At 47.0% G+C, this 22,362-nt stretch overlaps 2 protein-coding genes across 3 annotated transcripts in view; both read right to left on the bottom strand.

The window, feature by feature from the left end:
* The window catches only part of Snx29 (sorting nexin 29), a 412,124-nt gene extending 398,564 nt beyond the window's left edge, over positions 1-13,560 (bottom strand). For both annotated transcript variants that reach the window (XM_041676439.1, XM_041676440.1), the window contains exon 1: positions 13,252-13,560. In XM_041676439.1, the coding sequence (XP_041532373.1) occupies positions 13,252-13,489 (238 nt within the window). In that variant the 5' untranslated portion in view covers positions 13,490-13,560. The remainder of the gene's footprint in view (positions 1-13,251) is intronic.
* Positions 13,561-15,959: 2,399 nt separating this feature from the next.
* Tnfrsf17 (TNF receptor superfamily member 17) lies at positions 15,960-21,631 on the bottom strand. Its single transcript, XM_041676631.1, has 3 exons — positions 21,304-21,631; positions 20,285-20,431; positions 15,960-16,351 (listed from the first exon to the last, which is right to left on the bottom strand). The coding sequence occupies exons 1-3, from the start codon at positions 21,416-21,418 to the stop codon at positions 16,071-16,073; spliced, it is 543 nt and encodes a 180-aa protein (XP_041532565.1). The 5' UTR covers positions 21,419-21,631; the 3' UTR covers positions 15,960-16,070.
* Between the last annotated feature and the right edge of the window lie 731 nt (positions 21,632-22,362).

Here is a 22,362-nt window from a genome sequence, read left to right as displayed (position 1 = left end):
AGAAAAGCCACTACAGCCAACACGGTGTGGGCTCTCTGCACAAGTGACATGGGAGCTAAATTCTTCATAAAGAAGAGCAGCAGCCATAGAAGGGCCCATTCCATGCAGAGCAAACAGCTAGGGGAGAGGCTGAGGCAAGACAAGCTCAGCTTCTGTGTTTCAGGACGAGAGGGGCAGGGGTAGGCATAAGAACCATCAGACAGGGGGCTGGAGAGATGGTCCAGCGGTTAAGAGCACTGACTGCTCTTCCAGAGGACCCGGGTTCGATTCCCAGCACCCACATGGCAGCTCACAACTGTCTGAAAATGCAGTTCCATGAGATCTGACACCTTCACACCAACAAACATAATAAAGTTAAGTAAATAAATAAAAAAAAGTTTAAAAAAAAAAGAATCATCAGACAGGACTACAAGTCTCCTGGGGTTGGGGTGGGCAGGACCATCAGACAGGGCAGGAGAGCATCTAGTTGGTCATGGAGGGTGCTTCAAACCAGTCTAGCAGGCTAAGATTCTGCTTTAACCTGGGCACTAACTGGGGCAAGTGTGAGTCTGATGGAAGACATTGGCCCCCTGAAGTCTGTGTTGGAATCACATCATGATGCCTGCCTTCCTCCAAGCCGGGAGATAAAACGAAGACACTCAAGAAATAATTACTTTTGCTGAAAGAGGCTTTGACAGGCAGCCCTACACCGGATTCTCAGCAGACCCTCACACATCCTCACCCCTGTGCCTCTCCTTAGCCCTCTCTTCACTTAGCAGAAGGGTTAGTTTCTGCTCTTCCCTCTTAACACCAAAATGGAAAGTACAGCTTTCTTCCTTCCTTTTTCCAAGTAACAGACTCAACAACTCCTCACACTGGACAGTAGCAACTAGAAATGACAGTTTCACCCTGGAAATGCCTCTACCACGTTATTCTCATCATAACAGAAATGTATGTGACTAAAATACAATAAAAACAAATCAGGAAAAAGAAAAAGCTCTTCTACCTCCCTGGACAGGCACTCTCCTAGTCAGCCATGTGCCCAGCCACAACTACTAATTTGTGAGGAGTGGGAACATCTGTGTGCACCACAGAGATGTGTGTATGTTTGTGCATGTGCAGGTACATGTGTGTGCATATGCATCCCGACACAAGAGTTTAGCCTCAGGTCTCATTCCTCAGGAGCTGTCCATTTGGGCTTGTTTATTTGTTTGTTTTCCTTTTGAGCGGGGTCTCAGGTTAGGCTGGTAATCCAGGGAGCACCAGGGATCCACCTATCTCTGTCTCCCAGATTTAGATTATGAGCATACTCCACTGCATCTGGCATTTTCACATGGGTACTAGGTATTTGAACTCAGGTCATCATGTACCCTGCGAAACACACCCTAGAGGCTCTCAGCCTAGAAGCTCTACCGGCAGTGATCTCTACCGTCATGAATCCCAGTGAAGACTATCAGACCCAGCAGGGCACCTGTGGTCACCTTATCCCTGCACAGACTGGGGAAGAGAGTGTCCAAGACACAGGGTGCACAGGCGGCTCCATGTATCAGTAGCAGGAAGTACAGAGGGAGGCCCCTGGTTATGAAGGCAGGAACAGGCATTAGGAAGTCACAAGATGTAAGTCCTCATCCTAGCCAGGCCACTTGCTGGCCATGTGACAAGGCAGTCACTTCCCTTCTCTGAACACTGGTTGTTGTATGAGAGTGTGTGTGCCACTAGCCCTGCATTATGCAGAAAGAACCGTGCACAAACTGGCACACAGAAACATAACGTGCTCTCTCACATCCTCCAGTGACAAACCAGAGAATGCAGCACACACGTATGCATGCATCAGAGCCCAGAAGCCCTACAACTTCCAGCACTGAAACTCCACAGAAAGAATGTCAAGTTAACACTATCTCCTGAGCCCCAACTGTGGGCTAGGTCAATAAATGACTAATCTACACAATCCTTGACCAAGAAGGAGAAAGGGTTCCACTCAGAGACAGAACTAAGGCTGGGGGAGAAGACATTGACACTGGCACCACACCTGTCCACAAAACACCTTGCAATAACAGCCATGTCTCAGTTACACTCCAGAGGTGAACCCTAGTCTTCCTGCTATCTCCAGGGACAGTGTAAGCTAACACCAGCTGCTAGTGAGCCAAACAAGCTTCCTTATTTCTTCTTAGATCACCATCAAAATTAAGGTCTCAAAATGAAGGGACTCGGGCTGGAGAGATGGCTCAGAGGTTAAGAGCATTGCCTGCTCTTCCAAAGGTCCTGAGTTCAATTCCCAGCAACCACATGGTGGCTCACATCCATCTGTAATGAGGTCTGGTGCCCTCTTCTGGCCTGCAGGCATACACACAGAATATTGTATACATAATAAATAAATATTTAAAAAAAAAATGAAGGGACTCCACATAGTAATAGACGTGTCTGGTGCGGGAAAGGCCCTGGGTTCCATCCCCAGCACCCCACACAAGAGGTCATATGTTCACATGATATACCACAACCCAGTTCAAACGGCACCCTGTGGCTTTTCCTTGTCCCTGTCCTTAAGAGCTAATTTTAATTTAGTGTTTAAATTCCAAAAGGTCCCATATAAATTTTATCACAAACTTCTGCCTGAGTCTCCACTCAAGATGAGTTCAAACATTATCAGGTCACATTTGCCATCTTGGTGGCAGGAATGAGAAAGTGAGAGCTTGTGCTATCCTTCTCAAAAGGACAGAAAAACTCAGAGGCAGAGACAGGGGAGGTTGGGGGCGGGAGTGGGTGGGGGGTGGATGGCTCTTGAGTGATAAGAATGTTTTAGAACAGGACAGAAGTGATGGTCACTCATTATAAATGGCACTAGAATGCTCAATTTAAAATGAAGGCTAACTCTGTGTCATATTGATAAAATATTTTATGGGGCCGGGCAGTGGAGGCAGAGGCAGGAGGATCTCTGTGAGCTCAAGGCCAGCCTGGTCTACAGAACAAGTTCTAGGACAGGCTCCAAAGCAACAAAGAGAAACCCTGTATCAAAAAAAATATTATGGGAAGGACTGCCACAGATAAAAGGAACAACTGGAGGACTGCCCCCAAAGGATGGACCCTCTTACACACTTCTAGTTACCTGGGGAGCACCTGTCAATGTTGGGGGCCAGGGTCCTCACGGGAAAGCACATACTGCCCAGGTATGAGGATTCAAGGAACTAATGAGAGGTCTTACCCAGGAGTGGGGGTAAATAACATTCTCAGCTGGGTGGCTTCACCTCCCAGGAGGGGGGGGGGGGAGATCCTGCCCAAACCATCCAGGAACTGGCTGGGCCGTGGATGATCTTGGCTGTCTGGTCCTCACTTATGTCTGTGGCATTCTGGGAAAGCAGGCTGAAGATGCTGAGAATCAGTCCCTGAGCTACCTCTGGAACCAGCACTCTACAAGGAAAGGCATCCCTAGTACCCTGGAGGCTTTTTGGTTGAGTTTTTGGTTGTTTTGTTTTGTTTTTGCTTTTGTTTGTTTTTTGAGACAGGGTCTTTCTATGTTGCACCGGCTATCCTAGAACTCACTGTGTAGATCTGTCTTGCCTCTGCTTCCCAGGTGCTGGAATTAAAGGTGCCACAATACTTGGCTCTTGCTCTTTCTAATTTTTGTGGGATTTATTTTGTCTGTTTTTTCTTATCATGGATTGGAGAAACTAGGCTTGGTGGTGAACATTTAAAAATCATAGCACTCAGTAAACTATCACAGGAGGATTGCCATGAATTTGAGGTCAGCCTGAGCTACACAGTGAGTCCCAACCTAGTCAGAGTTACAGAGAAAGACCCTGTCACCACACACACACACACACACACACACACACACACACCTGCAGTAGGTAGAGGCCAGGAATGCTGCTGGGCAATCCCCTTCACCAACATTTATCCAGTCCAGTGCCAAAAGTCAAAGGTGCCAGAATTGAAAGACTATAATCTAAAGCTACACCTGTTTGGGTCTTGCCCTGAGGTTACCACTCCCTTTAGTATCAGGCTTTTCTTTAAACTTTTTCTCTCCTTGAGCACTGGACTTAGCTCCATTACACTTCCTGGTAGTTCCTTTTCTCCTCAGATTGTACAAAAAGTTTTGTAATTCTCTTTGTCCAGCTTGCTCCTTCTCGTTATTAAGAGTGGTTTCTAATGCTCAGCTGCCTTGAAGTCTCCTCTGCCAACACCATTAATCCAAAACTCTTCAACTTAGCCTCAGACAGATTCTTAGAACAAGGGGGAAAAGCACACACATTCTTTGCCAAAATATCACAACAATGTCTCTAGGCCAGTTACTAATATTCGTACCCCCTGAAACCCCTTGAGCTGGGCCCCACAGTCCAAATCACCCTCAGTACTGTATTCCATGCTCCTACTAGAATGGCCCAATAAGGCCCATTTAAAGCTTTCAAATTCTTTTCTAGTCCAAAGTCCACATTCTACCAACAAGCAGCATGATCTGGCCTGTCACAGCAATAGCCCAATCCCTGGTACCAACCTCTATCTCAGTCACTGTTCTGTTGCTGTGAAGAGACACCATGACCAAGGTAACTCTTATAAAAGGAGCATTTAATTGGGGGCCGGCTTACAGTTCAGAGGGTGAGTCCATGATCATTATAGCAGGGAATGTGACAATGTGACACCAGGCAGACATGGTGCTAGAGAAATAGCTAAAAGCTACATCCTGATCAGGGGCAGAGAGAGAGAGAGACTAAGCCTAAAATGGGGTTTTGGAGCCTCAAAGGTCACTAACTCCTAATCCTTCTAATCCTTTCAAATTCCCTGGTGACTAAGCATTCAATGTGTGAGCCTATGGGGGCCCTGGGAGCCATTCTTATTCTTATTCAAACCACCACAGTCACTGTGGTGCTTTCCTTTTATTTATTTATTTTATTTTTTTCAGAGACAGAGTTTCACCGTTTAGTCCTGGTTGTCCTGTAGACCAGGCCGGCCTCGAACTTAGAGATCCTCCTACCTCTGCCTCCCAAGTGCCCAGCTGAGCTTCTGCTTAAAAAAACATGAGAGAGAAGAAAGAGTCGAATGTCGGCTAAACAAACACAGGCACAGAAAATGGAATGGAACGTTTGGGGATATGTCTCAGTTGGTACAGGGCTTGCCTGCCACACATGAAACATCTAAACCATGCATGTGTATACCACTGTAGGTGCACACCTGGGATCCCACACTGTAGGTGCACACCTGTGATCCCGCACTGTAGGTGCACACCTGGGATCTCGCACTGTAGGTGCACACCTGGGATTCCGCACTGTAGGTGCACACCTGGGATCCCGCACTGTAGGTGCACACCTGGGATCCCGCACTGTAGGTTCCCGCACTGTAGGTGCACACCTGGGATCCCGCACTGTAGGTGCACACCTGGGATCCCGCACTGTAGGTGCACACCTGTAATCCCACCACTGGAAATTAGAGGTGGGAGAATCAGGAGTTCAAGGGTAAACTTCAGCTTCATAACAAGTTCAAGACCAGCCTAAGTCACTTGAGACTGTTTCAAATGAGAAAGATAAATAGGCTGGAGAGATGGCTCAGTGGTTAAGAGCACTGGCTACTCTTCCAGAGGACTTGAGTTTGATTCCCAGCACCCACATGGCAGCTCACAACTGTCTGTAACTCCAGTTCAGGGTGATCTGGCACCCTCTTCTGGCCTCTGCAGGCACTAGGCATGCATGTGATACACAGACATATATGCACGAAAAACATCCATACACAAAACATAAAATAATCTTAAAATGTAAAATAAAACATTAAAAAGAAAAGAAAAATAAATGGGATGGGGCTAGGTAAGTTTCCCTCCTCAGGAAAAGGTGCCCAGGCATGGCAGGGTGTAGGGGAGAGGGGTAAGAGAAGCACTTCTGCCAGGCATGAGGGTTCCTGGGCAAAGCGGAAATCAGAACCAAAGAGTCTTTACGCTGCTCTCTCACTCCAAGCCCCTCCCTCAACCTCTACTACCTGAATAAAGGCGTCTCCTAGCCCTTCCAGCTGCTCCGAATCAAACTTAGGCAAATCCTTTCCCATTGAGGTCTCTGCTCAGATGTGCGCGCGCGCGCGCGCACACACACACACACACACACACACACGCACGCTAGCCTTTCCTCCACACAGACAATTTACCAGACAGACTACACACACAGCTCTAGTCCCATCAGATCCACAGGGAGCTTCAGGATGGCTCCCATGGTCAGCCAACCCTGGAATGTCCCTGGAGTGCCTCTGTGAAGGAGAGCTGTACAGACACAGTCCTGCAGACTCCCTAAGCACCTCTATGCAACTGAGCCCAAAGCCAGATCAATGTCCCTAAGCATTTCCAGTACACACTCTATAGAGTTCCATGTTGCAGACTTCAGCTTAAGCAACTTCTGCCACATTCCAGGCCAGTGTGCTGCTCAGCAATCCAGTAAAACCCATTTCCCTAAGCTGACCCTACTGCAACAGACATCAAGCTAGACAGCCCTTTGCTGAGTGGGTGATGAATGCCTTGCCATCACTGCCAACTCACTCATAGCACTTCACAATGGTACAACTGCTTGGGCACAAACGCAGTCCGTGCCACCTCTGGGAAACCACCTCAGAGTCATAAGGCAAAGAAGGAAGGCCATCTACCCTGCACACCACTATTTGCAGCACAAAACAAGGAGAAAAGAAAGAAGCGGGCAGGAGAAAGGAAGATCTAGCTAAGTCTCAAACTGTGCTACATGAAAATGATGGACTGCTGTTAGATTGTGCAGCCCATAACAGTGACCAATGTGCAGTCTCTGGAGCAAGGTTCGATCTGGAAATATTAGACATGAAAGCAAAATTAAAATTCTATTGTAATGATAAAATGAGCCACAGCACAGTCCTTCAGTTTTCTTTCATTGTCTTCATTCCAGGGTCCTTTAGACATTTTTACCTAACCACCCTCTATATGGTATCTCCCCCCATCCCTTGAAACAGTCTCACTATATATCCCTAGCTGGTCTGAAACTTGCTACGTAGCCAGGCTATCCTCAACTCACAGAGCTCCTTCTGCCTCTGCCTCCCAACTGCTGGGATTAAAAGTGTGCGCCACCACACACAGCTTTAGCTCCAAAGGTCCAGAGTGTTAAGAACTTGACTCTGGTTAGGCAGTCAGAACCTAGACATACAGCAGCAGCAGTGGTCAGAGGCATTAGTCCAGGCCACTGATGGCACTGGAACAAGAGCATTCTACCATAATACACCAGCCCTGCGACATCATGAAGAAGAAAGATATTAATAGCCTTTGAATGAAAACCACATTCTTTTTCCAGTCACTGTTTCAGCAGATTCTTTATTCCAAGAGCAAGTCACTCCTGGATAGGGCCCAGTCAACAGCCAAGGAGAAAACTATGACCTTCAATTTTCCAGAAAAATAAGAAATTGACAAGATGTACACATATTCGAGGAAGGAAGCAGCAGTCAGACTCGGTGGTTTCTCAGCCCCTGGATTCCCCTACCTTCAAACAAGGATCCCAGCATTTTTCTAACGTGAGGGTTCCTGAGATGATAGCTTCTGATAGACAAGAGCACCAGGGCTTCCACATATAGTTGGACAAAAGGCAGTGCTTGAGACTAATAATAACCTCTTCTTCCCCATAAGAGCAAACATGCTTACTACCTAGAATTCCTCAGCTCCTAGAGGCAGCAGTGGACTATTCCTACTACTGAGTTCTCCAGGAAAGCATCTGACCACTCCCTCCCTAAGAGAGGCCCACACAGGTCTGCCAGTTAGGTCTCTTTCCTCCTGGCATGTTGGTTACTTCTACAGGCAAATGTAAATCAACAACAGCTATGTGGGATGTATATGTTAATTTGCATCGAGGCATATATTTTGCACATAACTCTACCCTGCATGTTTTGTTTTTTCTTTTTAAGATAAAACCTCACGTAACCCAGGTTGACTTGGAACTCTCTGTGTGGCCAAGGATGCCCTGGAACTCCTGATCCTCCTGCCTCCACCTCCTGAGTGCTGGGATTGCACGTGTGCAGCACCATGTCCAGTTACGTGGGGCTGAAGATGGAACTCAGGGTCTCATGCATGCTAGGCAGGCACTCCACCAACTGAGCCACAGTATTTTCAGCTCCATCCTGTCCTAGTAGAACATGAATTTCAATTAATGTGTACACAGTGACTTGTGTGTAAGTCTATGCTTTCCTTCTTACTATCTCTGAGGCCATAACACATGGTGTTAACACATTCCCCACCAATGGGTATCTTCATTGTTCTGGCCTGGGGATATATGTTTATCTAATTGTATGCACCATCCAGGTGCAGTACACTTCCCCAGATATTTGCACCATCCAGGTGCAGTACACTTCCCCAAATATTTGCACGAAATAGGCAAATAAATAATTGCAGGCTCACACCTGTAATCATATGTCACTTAAGAGGTAGAGACAGGAGAATCAGGAGTTCCAGGCCTGTTTCAGCTACACAGTAAAGTCAAAGCCAGCCTGAGCAATGTAAGATCCTATCTCAATATAAGAAAGTCAGAAGACAGTTCACAGAAAAGGAGAAAACTTTTGTGAGCATACTGATAAGAGAATTATATCTGGAAATTACATAGGATTCTGGCTGCTCAATATTAAAAAGAAACAAATAGTTCAATTAAAAAATGGACAGACTAAGCCGGGCGGCCTTTAATCCCAGCACTCGGGAGGCAGAGGCAGGTGGATCTCTGTGAGTTCAAGACCAGCCTGGTCTACAGAGCTAGTTCCAGGACAAGTTCCAAAGCCACAGAGAAACCCTGTCTCGAAAAACCAAAAAAAAAAAAAAAATGGACAGACTGGGGCTGGCATGAAGACTCAGAGGTTAAGAGCACTGGTTGTGCTTCCAGAGGACCTGGGTTCAATCCCCAATATCCACATGGCAGCACACAACTGGTTGTAACTCTAGCTCCAAGAAATCAGACACCCACTTTGGATCTGTGGGTTACGAGCCATACATGTAGTGTACATATATACATGCAGGCAAAATACCCATACACATAAAATATTAAAATGAAAAAAGATGCCATGGATGTGATATAAACAAACATTTCTCCAGAGAAGATATACAACTGGCAACGGACACAAGAGGCCATGCTCAGGATGACTAGTCACTAGGAAAATGCAAACCAAAACTGCAGGAAGTGTCACTCCACACCACTAGAATGAGGTTATCAAAGACTTGTGGGGACTAGAGAAACCAGACCCTTCACGGTGCCTGTGAGCAGAAAACAGATCAGCTTCCTCAGACAGCCCCATACAACCCAGCAGGACTACTCTTCACTACCTTAACCAAAAGGAATGGAAACTGGTCTCACTCGGCAAAACTGTATGTGAGCTTCCATAGCCGCATCCTTCTAAGAGCCAAGAGCCAAGTGCAAACAATCTGAAGTCCACCCCTGGTGAGCAGACAGCAGGTGAGCAGACAGCAGGTGAGCAATGCCCACAGCAGAGCACCACGGGGACACAAGAAGAAATAAGCTACAGATTAGGCTGCTCCATGGAAAAATCTTGAAAACAAAAGTTTTAGTTAACAAAACTAAAAGTTTTATGGTTTCATTTGTATGAAATACAAATAGTGGGAAATTCAGAGTGACAGGTGTGTATCCCCACACTTGTGAAGTAGAGGCAAGGGGGATCAGATGTTAAAGGCTATCCTGGGCTACATAGTTAGTTCAACACCTGCTGCACTACATAAGACACTGTCTCAAAGAATATAATAGAAACAAAATCAGACAGAAAAGAGATTAACTGTCTGACACTGTGGGGAGGGGGACAAAAAGGGATTGCTAATGGCTCGGGATTTCTTTCTAAAACAATGAAAACTTTCTAATACTGACCACAGTGAGATCTGTACAATTCTGTCACAGTAATAAAATAAACTTTTAACATCTCCTTTGCACCAAGCAGCGGTGGTGGCACACACCTTTAATCCCAGTACTTGGGAAACAGAGGTAGGTGGATCTCTGTGAGTTCAAGACCAGCCTGGTCTACAAAATGAGTTCCAGAACAGCCAGAGCTACTGCACAGAGAAACCCTATCTGAAAAAAGCCAAAAGAAAAGAAAAAAAAAACAAAAACAAAATTTTTTCCAAAGAGATCTAAATTATTTAAAAGACAAGCCACCCTTAGATCTGGGTTTAAAATTACAACATAAAACAATCAATTATACATTTGAACATTAGACAGCTGGTGCTATTGAGGTATCACTGGTTTCTTATAGGATCACAAAATGAATTCCTTTTTAACATGATATGAGAATATATATATATAGTATCTGCAGATGAAATGGCATGGCACTCAGGAGGGGATAAGCAGTAAGGGGTACAGATGAACCAGTCACCAGGAGCAACTACCAAAGCAGGGTGACAGCAGAGCTCATAAACAATTATACATCGCAATGTCTTAATATCCTTTGTTTTTCTTTTTCATTACACCATGTATCGCAGGCTAACCTAGAACTTGATCTATAGACCTGGCTGGTTTAAAGCTTGTAGTAATCCTCCTGCCTCTGCCTCTTGAGTGCTGGGAGGGCTGCAATTACAGACATGAGCCACTAACACACACCTGGCATGAAAATTCTCCTTGAAAAGAGAAGGAAATTCCTCCGGCACTTAAAAATTCAACATGCATCAATCATCAATCCCACGGCATGGGGCGGGGCCACTTTCAACCACAGTCTTCTAGAAACAAAAATACTCCGAGCTTGGATACAGTATGGAGCACATGGTTAGCAGGTTAGGGCCTGGGTTTGACCTCCAGACTCTCCCTCCCGCCCTCAATGGATCGCTACTGAATCAATGACAATATTTCAAAACAGAACGAACTTCAAATCCAGGCTAGGATACGGCTATGGACCCTCGACATTGCACTTAGTTACAAACAACAAAAGCAAAGGATCTCTAGGAAACACGCAGTAGGACAACCCGGATGCGGCCTGCAGGAGGCCCCTGTTGCAGTCTCCTTTTGCATGTGATTTATTTGGCTTTAGACTTAATGATTTTTTTAACTTCCTGAAACTTTTCTTGAATTTCTATTACATTTTTATTTATTTATTTAATGTGTACACAGTATGCCACAGTGTTTCTGTGGAGGTCGGAGGACAACCTGCGGGAGTCAGGTCTCTCCTTCCACCACCTGGGGCCCAGGGTTATAACTCAGGTTATCAGTTGGCTGCAAAAACTTGTGTCTGAGTTTGACGAGTTTGACACTAAGTGTCTCCTTGAAAGATAAACTGATCAATTTCCTTTGGTTTCTCAATCTCAGTCCCTCCTCCAATGAAAGCACAAGCATTTTCTCGGTAGAATCTGAGGCAGGGCAGGCCTTCTGGTCACATTGAAAGGAAAAGGTGAGGACTAAGGCGACTTCAGTGGGAGGACGGGGGCTCAGCACGTACGAGGCTCTGGGCTCACCCTCAGCATCACCAAGAATTTCAGAGTGCCTGGTTCCCACTGTTGTCCCAGACGGGCCAGGAAGCAGACCTGTCCACAATCCCCACTCCACCTTTATGGCAACACTAACAATGAGCAACCTCCAGCCATTACTAGTCTAGGAGGCAGATGCTATCCCTAACATACACTGGCTGGAGGGACGACTCAGTCAAGAAAGCATGGGGGCCTGAGTCAGGATTCCCAGCCCCATGGGTAAAGCCTGGCATGTAGAGTGTGCTTCCAAGTTCAGCACTGGTGGACTGGGGCAGAGACAGGAGAACTGCTGAGACTCTAGGACCAGACAGTCTAGCTGGAATGGTGAGCTCTGGGACCAATCAACAAACAGGAAGAAAGCAAGAGCGAAACATCCAAAGTCGATTTCTGGCCCTCCTACACATGTGCACAGGCAAACACACCTGTACACCCACACACGTGCATACACACACTAAATTAATTAGCTAAAATTATACAGCTTTATGTGATAGAACCAGGATTTGAATCCAATATGTTGGGCTCCATCCCCTCTTGGTGAGTGCCAGCTCACATCTTTGCTGTGTATCATTAACATTCAAGGACCTGAAACCTTAATTAGACCCAATGATTTGCTTTGGCAGATCAAGTAAAGTTCCTCCACCAGGAAAACCCCTCCAGCAGCCCGCAATAAGACCACTAGTTCTTATCATAAACCTTGCTCTTGGAGAACAAAAAGGATCTAACATCCTTTTACAAATGCACACAAATAACTTCAAAGCTAAAACTAAAGACTCTCCTTTACCCCAACACCCAGTCCGCCCCTGAAACATCTGAATGAAAGGCCAGGAAGGGACAAGGAGTGGGGGCTCTAAAATTCAACTACACAGTGAGCAAAACTGCGGGAATACAGATCCCTGTGTCCAGCAAGAGAGTCAACAGCCGAGACGACGCTTTCCGAGTCACTCCCATCTCTCCATACAACACCCAGGAATGACTTAGCACCAAACTGCAGCAGGACTTCAGAGGGAAGCAAGGATGGGGACAGACTCAGACTCGGGGGACTAAACTTCGGTATCACTGAGCACGTGCCGTCCACACCCATCTCCCTCTGACTTCCAGCCTCTCGACCCGCACCACCTCCCCCGCTCGTGGTACTGGCTTGGGCAAGGCATCAGTCCCATGCAGGTTCAGCATTGGGCAAGAAGGGAAGGGTTTTAGGACACAACCAGAGACCTCAAACGATGAACTGGGGGAAGAAATGGAGAGAGCTGGAGCATGAACCACTGCCCAAATACAAAAGGCACAGTCGGGAGAGTTAAGCTGCGAGACTAATGGGTCGGCTCTGAGGACCTAGGTACTGGGAATAAGAAGGACGGAAGACAAAGCGGCCGCAACACGCCCTCAGGAGACCTGGAGCGGCTGCTCCGGTTTGCTGTGGACAGGGGTTCGGGCCAGCAAACCCACGGTGGAGAGAGGCTCTTTGCCTTGGAGAAAGAGTAGTCATTGGACCGGAGAATGACTGAAAACCAGGGGCCGGTAACTGGAGCTGGGTCCCAGAGGGTGACAGAAGAAGAGGGGCTGAGGCACGCACTAGAGAGCTGAGAGTCCGGGGTGTGGAAACCTGCCAAGGGGATCAGCGGGCTGGGAGAGTCTGGGAGGGACTAAGGAGCAAGCTCTGCTCTAGGAGTTGGCTGTCAATGAAGGGGCGAAGGGACAGGAGCGCCAGCCCAGGGAAAGTGTGCAGAAGACCCAGGGCCAGGGCTCCGGAGCCTGCGAACGACCCCGCGGGAGTCCGAAGGGTGTGGGGACACAGGGCCCGGAGCGTGCGGCTGCAGCGGCACCACCGGGCGGGTGACAGCGGCGGCGCCGCCACTCACCGCTCATGTTGCCGCTCCCGGGGCCGCTGTCTGCCGTGCCGCCGCCGCCACCGCCGCGTCTGCAGCCGCCGAGCTCCACACAGGCCGGGTGAGCGCGCCCCGCCCGCTGGCCCCGCCCCGGAAGCACGGACCCTCCGAGGGCCCGCCTCCCGACCCGGAACCAAAATACCCTCACGAGTCGAGGCCCAAGGGAGGCGGGGTGAAGACCCGGGACGTGACGAGATAAACGCCTCCCCATCCCCGAGCCAGGAAGAAGACATCAGTCTAAATTGTATTCGGGACAAGGATGCGGATAATCACACTGAGAGCCTGGAATAGTGATGCGAAAGAGTTGCGGGGGGAGGCGGAGAGTAGTGGACTGCAGAGCCTGGTGGCACAGGCTTTAATCCCAGCATTCAAGGCCGAGAAGAGCCTTGGTAGAGCACGTTCCTTACTTTCAGATGTATCGTGGATAAGGCCCTAGGTTCAATCTCCAACGTCAGAGAGACTGTGTCTGATGGGCCAACGTAGAAGATAAGCAGTTCCAGAAGGAACAGGTCAAATTCCTTACCAGTAAGGGTTGGTTGGAGCACAGGGTGAGTGAGAAGCGGGGTTGAGAAGGAGGATCTTTTAAGATAGGGGAACCCTTTTGTAGGCAGGAACGTTTGCTTTCAGACTGCCTGCCTGTTGCTGAATGGGAGAAGAGAAGGCCATGGCAAGACTTTAAACTGAGCGATGCAATCAGAAATGGACTTTAAGAAAACTTCACGGCAAAATCTCCTGAGTAAATTGGGAGCGTGGGGGGGGGGGGGTCACCGGAGAGGGTAGAAGTGGAGAGGGGACGAAGGGAGGGGACTGGAGAAAAATGTATAGCTCAATAAAAACAATTAAAAAAAAAAAAGAAAACTTCACGGGCTGGGGAGATGGCTTGGCGGTTAAGAGCAGTGGCTGCTGCTCTCTCAGAGGACCTGGGTTCAGTTCCCAGCACCATGTGGCGGCTCACAGCTGTTGTAAACCCAGTTCCAGGGGACAACACCCTCACAAAGACGTACATGCAGGCAAAACAGCAATGCACGTGAAAGGAAAATAAATAAATTATTAAAGAAAACTTCACTTGCACTTGCTTTAACCCCAGCACTCATCAGGTGGAGACTCAGAGGGAACTTGTCTCAAAGAGAAGTCAACTTTCTAGAATGAGAGTGGATTGTAATGGGGCTGGGGAGAATGGCCGCGATAGGGTGCCATTCGGGAGGTGCGTTGGCAGCGACAGGGTGCCATTAGGGGAGTGTGATCGGTGTCCAGTGACACTGCAGGTGACAGTGAGCGAGGAAGGCTGAGTGCTGTGAGAACACAAGTATTATGTTCACAGCATCGGGGAAGTTCAGGGTTTGAGCCAAGCGGTGATAGCGCATGCCTTTAATTCCAGCACTCGGGAGGCAGAGGCAGGGCAGTTTCTGTGAGTTCTGTAGACCAGCCAGCCTGGTCTACAGAACAAGTTCCAGGACAGAGGGCTGTTACATAGAGAAACACTGTTTTGAAAAAAAAAATGAAAATAAAAAGCCGGACTTGAAACACTATTTTCCTCCTGTTGGGTATGAGCCTGAGGCTGGAGTCATCCAGCCTGGGTAACTTAGAGTCACTCTCTGTCAGAAATATAAAAATAATAAAGAGCTAGCTAGAGGATGTAGCTCAGTGGGCAAACACAAGTGTGAGGCCCTGGATTTGATTCTCAGTGATACAATGGGAAAAGAGTCTTGGAACTTCCCCTTCTCCAGTGGACTTAAGTCCTGGTGAAATTTCACATGGCTTTAACTAATCTTCTTCCATCTGCAAGGGCACAACCAGAAAGCTCTCAGCAGATGCTATCCTCTTCATATTGAGCTTTCCAGCCTCCACAGCAGGCACACGGATGGGGGTGGGGGAAGGTCATGCATCTGTACCTCCATGCTGGAGGCTGGAACAGGAGAATCAGGAGCTCAAGGCTAGCTTATAAAGGAAGACACACTGTAGTCCTTTATACATTTATACAAATGTCCTGTGACAGTTCCACAGAATAACTCACTAGCTTTTACCCTGCTCTGATTCAGTGTCTGTCTCCCTCCCCCACCTCTGTGTGTGTGTGTGTGTGTGTGTGTGTGTGTGTGTGTGTGTGTGTGTGGTGTAAGCTGGAAGCTTAACCTGGGACCTTGAATATAGTAGGCAAGTATTCCACCACTAAAGTACATTCTCAGCCCTGTCAGCAACTGTAGGATGGAGATAATAATTGTCTGTCTTCCTTATAGGATTTTGTCTGTGTGAAAGGACTTGAAGCAGTCTCTGGCACCATTAAGCCTACATAAGTGATCATACACTGCGCTTGAGCCGAAAACAGTAACAGGTTCCTGCTTGTCGCAGTTAGCCGTGGCACATGGTTTGTGTAAGCATACTAATGTCTGCTGCTGCCGTAAGCTGGGGACCTAGAGAACCTGTGCACTGCAGGCTTCTCCTGTTTACCAAAAAACATGGGATAACCTTGCTTCCTTTGGCCGTCAAGAGAACCCAGTTTGTCTTGAAATACACCACATCGTGGGTGACTCCATAGAAACATGACACTCTAGGGCCTATAGAGGGGTTTTTTGTTTTGTTTTGTTTGTTTTTTAAGAGAGAGATGAAACTTCAGTCAAAACCAAGGAATCTTCCACAGTTAAACTCCCAATGATAAGATGGGGGAATGAATCTAATGTAAAGAGTTTATTAAAGGACGATAGGCTATATCCCAGCTGATAAACATCCTAAAGACATGAAAAGCCTCATCTCTCCCTCTGACAGGCTCGCAAAGTGGCTCTGTACCAGACAGAGGTTCATTCTCTAGAATGAATTGGTTTCTCCATCCCAGTGACACTTTCCGAAGCAGTTGGCATATTCTTGCCATAGTCACTTGTTTTCGTGGTGACGAGAATGGTTGCGCCCTCCTCCATGGCTGGAAGTGGGAAGTGGTCAGAATCAACCTTCGGGATGCTCTCAGCACAGTCCTCACAGGTGCATTCCTCCACCGTATACTCCAGGCTTCGGGGAAAAATCCTTACGTCATCAGCCCTGCTCTTCATCAGGTCAGAATTGGCCATGTCCGGCAGAACGGATCCTGATGGTACAGACACAGGCATTCACCTGAAGGTCAGCGATACTGTCACAGCGTGCATGGCCCTGAGGCAGATGGCTGTTTTGGGTATATGGACTTTTTACATCTTGTCTTATGTTAACCACATTTAAAACTCAGATTTCACATGAGATTATACGGACTCTATAAAGACAACAGAAGGGACACAGAGACAATGGGCTGGATTCAAAGACAGCCCCTGCTATCTCCAAACAGGTGGAGAGTACCCTTGTTGGCAAAGCCACAAACAGGGTCAGTCCATATACCTATTATCCACTTGGCTTTTGCAAGTTCTGAGGCTTTGACCTCATCTTCCACAGGAAATTAGCATATGTCACAGCGCGTCAGAGTCAGCCTCTGAGTGACGCTTCGGAATACAGAAGCAAAGGTGACACACCTGTAATCCCAGCCACTCAGGGAACTAAGGCAGAGAGAGTTTGGAGCCAGCATATTCAAGAAAGGCCCTGAGTTCAATTCTAATATAAGATGGGGGAAGAATATAGAAGGAATTTTTTTAGCTAATCTATTGTGGTGGGAGGAGTCACATCACAGTGCACCTGTGAACATCACAACCACTTATGGGAGTGGATCCAACTCAGCCTCACATGCTTGGTGGTAAGTACCTCCATCCTTCAGGTGTGTTCTGTGGCCTAGTTTTTTTGACATGACATCTTATGGAGTATTTTTCAGTACATTAATTTGTGGAGGGAGGGGGACAGGATCTTGTTCTGTAGCCCAAGTTAGCCTAGAACTCTCTGTAGCCCAGGCTGGCCTCCTCATTTTATTCTATAATGAATGTGAGTATATATGTACCATGTATACTCCTGAGTTCCCTGGAACTGAAGTTACAAAAGGTTGTGAGCTGCCATGTGGATGCTGGAAACCAAACTGTGATCCTCTGTAAAAGCAGCAAGTGCTCTTAGCCACTGAGCCATCTCTCCAGCCTGTGGCCTCAGACTGTTGGTGACCCTTCTGCTTGCTTCAGCCTCCAGGGAACTGATGTTACAGGTGAGGGTCACACTCCTGGATAATTGATTTGAAAATAAATTTCCTTCGATCCCATAGATTAATTCCCAGTTTGTCTCCACTGCACATCTGTGCAGAATGAGTTTTCAAAAGCACTTATTGTGCCTGGTGCTGGTGGTGCATGACTTTAATCTCAGGTGCTGGCATCAAGCAGGCTAATCTCTGAGTTCAAGACCAGCCAGGTCAACAGAGCTGACAGGACAGTCAGGGCTACACTGGAAAACCTTGCCTTGAAAAACAAACAAAAAAAGGACTTTTTACACAAGCTTGAGTTCAGATTCTCAGAACCCACATCAAAAAATTGGGTGTGAGCTGGGTGGTGGTGGCGCATGCCTTTAACCCCAGCACTCGGGAGGCAGAGGCAGGCGGATCTCTGAGAGTTCGAGACCAGCCTGGTCTACAAGAGCTAGTTCCAGGACAGGCTCCAAAACCACAGAGAAACCCTGTCTCGTAAAACAAAAACAAAAAAAAAAAAAGATGCTGCTTACAGAACCACAGGATGGTGGTTAGCAGATGCAAGGAGGTAGAGAAAAGAGAAGCAGAGGCTCAGAAGGCCAGAGCTGCAGTTCCAGCAGATGAGGATGAGTCAGCCTGTGTCTAGATGACCAGGTGACATGGTGCTGCGAGCAGCAGAGCATAGGGTCCAGCCAGCCCCACCACCCAGAAGAGTGCTGAGGGCCGGCCCATCACCCAAAACAGTCAACTCTGTAAAGATGTGGATATGTTGGGGGGTTTTTTGTTTGTTTTTTTAAAGATTTATTTATTATGTATACAACATTCTGCCTTGATGTATGCCCACACACCAGAGGAGGGTGCCAGATCTCAGTACAGATGGTTGTGAGCCACCATGTGGTTGCTGGGAATTGAACTCGGGACCTCTGGAAGAGCAGCCAGTGCTCTTAACCTCTGAGCCATCTCTCCAGCTTCCTGGATATGTTGTTTCACAGTTTCCCTATGTGTCTGTAGTCAGAACATTGTATCATGTACTTTACATATGTGCAGTTTGTATGTTAAAAAATTTTGATGGGCCGGGCGGTGGCGGCGCACGCCTTTAATCCCAGGGAGGCAGAGGCAGGCGGATCTCTGGGAGTTCAAGGCCAGCCTGGTCTACTAGAGCTAGTTCCGGGACGGGCACCAAAGCTACAGAGAAACCCTGTCTCGAAAAACCAAAAAAAAAATTTTTGACGGGCAGTGGTGGCACATGCCTTGAATCCCAGAAACAGGCATATCCCTGGGTTCAAGGCCAACCTGATCTACAATTTTAGTTCCAGGACAGCCAGGGCTACACAGAAAAACCCTGTCCAAAAAAAAAAAAAAAATTTATAGCTGAAGAGCTGACTCGGTGGTTAAGAGCCAGGATTGCTTCCCTAGCAACCACCTATAACTCCTACTACAATGGGGTCTGGTGCCCTGCTCTGACATGCAGAGGAGTGCCTGGATATATACACATATAGATATATGTGTGTGTATGTATATATACACACACACTCACATACATAAAGCCACTCTCAGACACACACATATACATATAACTAAAAACAATTAAAATTCAGTCTCTTACCTACTGACCACATGGAGGACAGAGTGAATTACCCACCGCTCCACCTGCACTGGAGAGCACTGGGGTAGATGCTTTGCACTTTGTACACAGAAACCAAATGCATAAAGAAGCAGGACAAGGGCTCAGAAGATGGCTTAGTGGTATAAGAACTTGCAAGTCAGAGGACCTGAGTTTAAATCTCTAATACTCTGGTAACAAGTACATGCCTGTAACCTCCTAATGGCAGAGATGATATCATAGCTGCAACAACATAATTCAGTCCATTGAAAGAGCCTGTCTTTTTTTTTTTTTTTGAGACAGGGTTTCTGTAGCTTTGGTGCCTGCCCTGGAACTAGCTCTTGTAGACTAGGCTAGCCTCAAACTCACAGAGATTTGCTTGCCTCTGCCTCCCAAATGCTGGGAGGGACTAAAGACATATGCCACCACCATCTGGCCAGAGAGCCTATCTTGTGGCAACAATGTGAAAAGCAATAGAAGAAGACACCTGATGCCCTGCTCCAACCTCACAAGCAAGTGCACACTCACATGCAGGCACCACACACACCAAAAGAAATAATAGTTAATTAAAAGATGTGGGTCAATGGCCTCTATGTGTCTGAGAATCAGATCGTGGGGAACGGTGCTATAAAAAGTTTTAGCTGAGAGGTTCTCGGGTGGAGTATTTGCTTCTCTGAGATTGGTACACTGTTCCCTAGTAATTATTTTTGAGATGGCTAGTGAAACCAGGAGCAACTGGTTATTCATTTCTAGTATTTTAGGCAGTAAAATGTTCACAGTGCTTTTAATTGCGTTAAAAGCATGACCAGGGATCTTGCCAAATACACCTAGCCTGAGAGTGCCTGGCTCTCAGTGTGCGAGAGCAGAGTATCTCATCAGTGTGCTAACTTCGGTCAAAAACACTTTCCAAGGAAGCCTCCAGAGCAATTACCAAGAGAAGAACTGGGGGGACGTGGGCATCTGAAGGAGAGCGGCAAAGTAACTGCCAATGCCAGGATTTCTCTGTTGTTTGTTTGTTTGGGAGGGCAGTGGCGGCTGTTTTTATATTTTGTTTTTAGACATGGTCTCATGTAGCCCAATCTGACCTCAAAGTCAACATGTAACTGAAGATGACTTTGACTCCCTGATCCTCCTGCCTACACTACCCAGGTGCTAAGATGACAGGCATCTGCCACCACACCCAGCTCAAAATTTCAACTGTCCACTAACACATTTGAAAGTGCTGTAACCAAAAAGGAAAAAAAAAAAAGGCCAACGTTAAAAAAGGAAAAGGAAATGAAACTTGGAAGAACCACCCCTACAGAAATAGATTTCAGAGTCACCATCAGACTGACCTGGGTTTTGAAGTTTGTCCTTCAGTGCGTCAGAGTTCATCTTCCTCAGCAAGAATGTGAGTGTAAAAAGAGCCAGAGAAACAGTCAAGGTCAAGCCCAAGAAGGTCCAGAGAACAATATGTATCCCTTTCATCGAGCTGGTCATGCCTTTAGTAAAAGATTTGTCAAAGAGACACGAAGCCAGAGTTCATCATTCACATCAAGTATGAATTTTCCAACACTCCCCTATTGCATATTCATGAATACCTTACTTGGTGGGGGGTGTTTATTGAGACCAAATCTCATGTAGCCCAGGCTGGCCTCTGACTCATGAGTCTCCACTTCCTATGTAAGTGCTGGGATTACAGAACCGCAGCACTGTGACCATATGCACTGCTGGGGTCAGAGGCCAGCGCTGTGTGCCAGCCAGGCCCTCTACCAGGTCCTCTACAGCATGGCTCCTTCTGTTGTTTTTGAGACAGAATGTCACTTTAACCCAAGCTGCTGAGGAATTCACTGTGTAGTCCAGGCTAATCTTAAATTTGTGTGGTTCGAGACCACTTGGGGTTGTTGAATAACTCTTTCACAGAGCTTACATATTAGATATTGACATTAGGATTCATAACTAGCAAAATTACAGTTATAAAGTAGCTACAAAATAATCTTATGGTTGGGCTCAGCACACCATGAGGAATTGTATTAAAGTGTTGAAGCATTAGGAAAGTTGAGAACCAGTGAGTTAGAAGCCGGTATTGCCCATCCCTGACTTCACCAACATTGACTTTAAATTCTAAATACCATTAATTAAGGCTTGATGAAATCTTCCTCACTATTGGTGCCAGATAAAGTTGAGTTTGGTTTTGAATAATTCTTTTGCTCCATGAGACATTTAAATCATTGCTTGATTTCTGATTTTGATTCAGGGGGGAAAAATCTCCCCACCCTCTCCATAGCTTTTATTCTCTGGTAGATAAACAGGCACTATCACGATATCACGAATGCCTCCCAACAAGAAGCACTTAATGAAGAGTCTCACTTACTTGGGTTGCAGTAAGGCTGACAGGGTACAGGAGGGTTGGAACATCGAAGGTGGCAAGGTTTGCAAGCATGCAGCAGACTGTCAAAATATTCACTGTGGAAGCACTGCTGAGCCATGTGCGACTTGATCACTGAAAGAAATGGAAAGAGCAGACAGAACAGCCCGGAGGACAAGCAAATTCCTAGTCAGGGTTCCCTGTGAATAGCGGTCAGGGACGTTGAGGGGGAAGAAATGACCCCCACCTTGTTGGTTCCTCTGAGGACCGCGGGTATTGTGGCGAGGGATTTGAACACCTCTCTGGCCCTCTGTCTCTAAGAACCTTGGGTGGAGCAGTGGGGTGGTAGATCACAGCAAACCGCACCTGAAACAGAGACTGCCTATTTATAGAGGAAATCTCCCATCCAGGTGACAGTTGCACAACGTGAGCAGGCTTAGGGCATCAAGCAGAAAGTACAGTAGCCATTTAGGGACCCTCTGTTTGTGGGCTGTGCCGTGTGACAGGAGACGGACGAGATGAGAGCTGTGTCCCTTCCACACTTAGAGTCAACAGGGAAGGTAGACCATAGCCTGTAACTGGAGGGTGGTAGTGACTGACAGAAAGGAAGACAGAGGGAGGAGCCAGTCAAATATGACTACCAGTTATGCTTTGACATCTGGGATTAAAGAAAGAGGCTTGAAAGAAAGATTGTTTGGGGGCATTATGTTACGTCAGTAAAAGCCATCCTAGCTGGTTGTGGTGACGCGTGCCTTTAATCCCAGCACTCTAGAAGAGAGGTAGACAAATCTCTGAGTTTGAAGCCAGTCTCACCTCTAGGGTTACATAGAGAAACCCTGTCTCAAAAACAAAGTAAAGGGCTGGAGAGATGGCTCAGTGGTTAAGAGCATTGCCTGCTCTTCCAAAGGTCCTGAGTTCAATTCCCAGCAACCACATGGTGGCTCACAACCATCTGGAATGAGGTCTGGTGCCCTCTTCTGGCCTGCAGACATACACACAGACAGAACATTGTATACATAATAAATAAATAAATATTAAAAAAAAAAAAAAAAAAAACAAAGTAAA

This window comes from Microtus oregoni, unplaced genomic scaffold (assembly GCF_018167655.1).
Source record: "Microtus oregoni isolate MIOR12 unplaced genomic scaffold, Mior012 000027F_ref0000203, whole genome shotgun sequence".
In the NCBI taxonomy this organism is placed as follows: Eukaryota; Metazoa; Chordata; class Mammalia; order Rodentia; family Cricetidae; genus Microtus; species Microtus oregoni.
The sequence above is the reverse complement of the archived record's forward strand: the minus strand, read 5'-3'. Positions and strand labels throughout refer to the sequence as shown.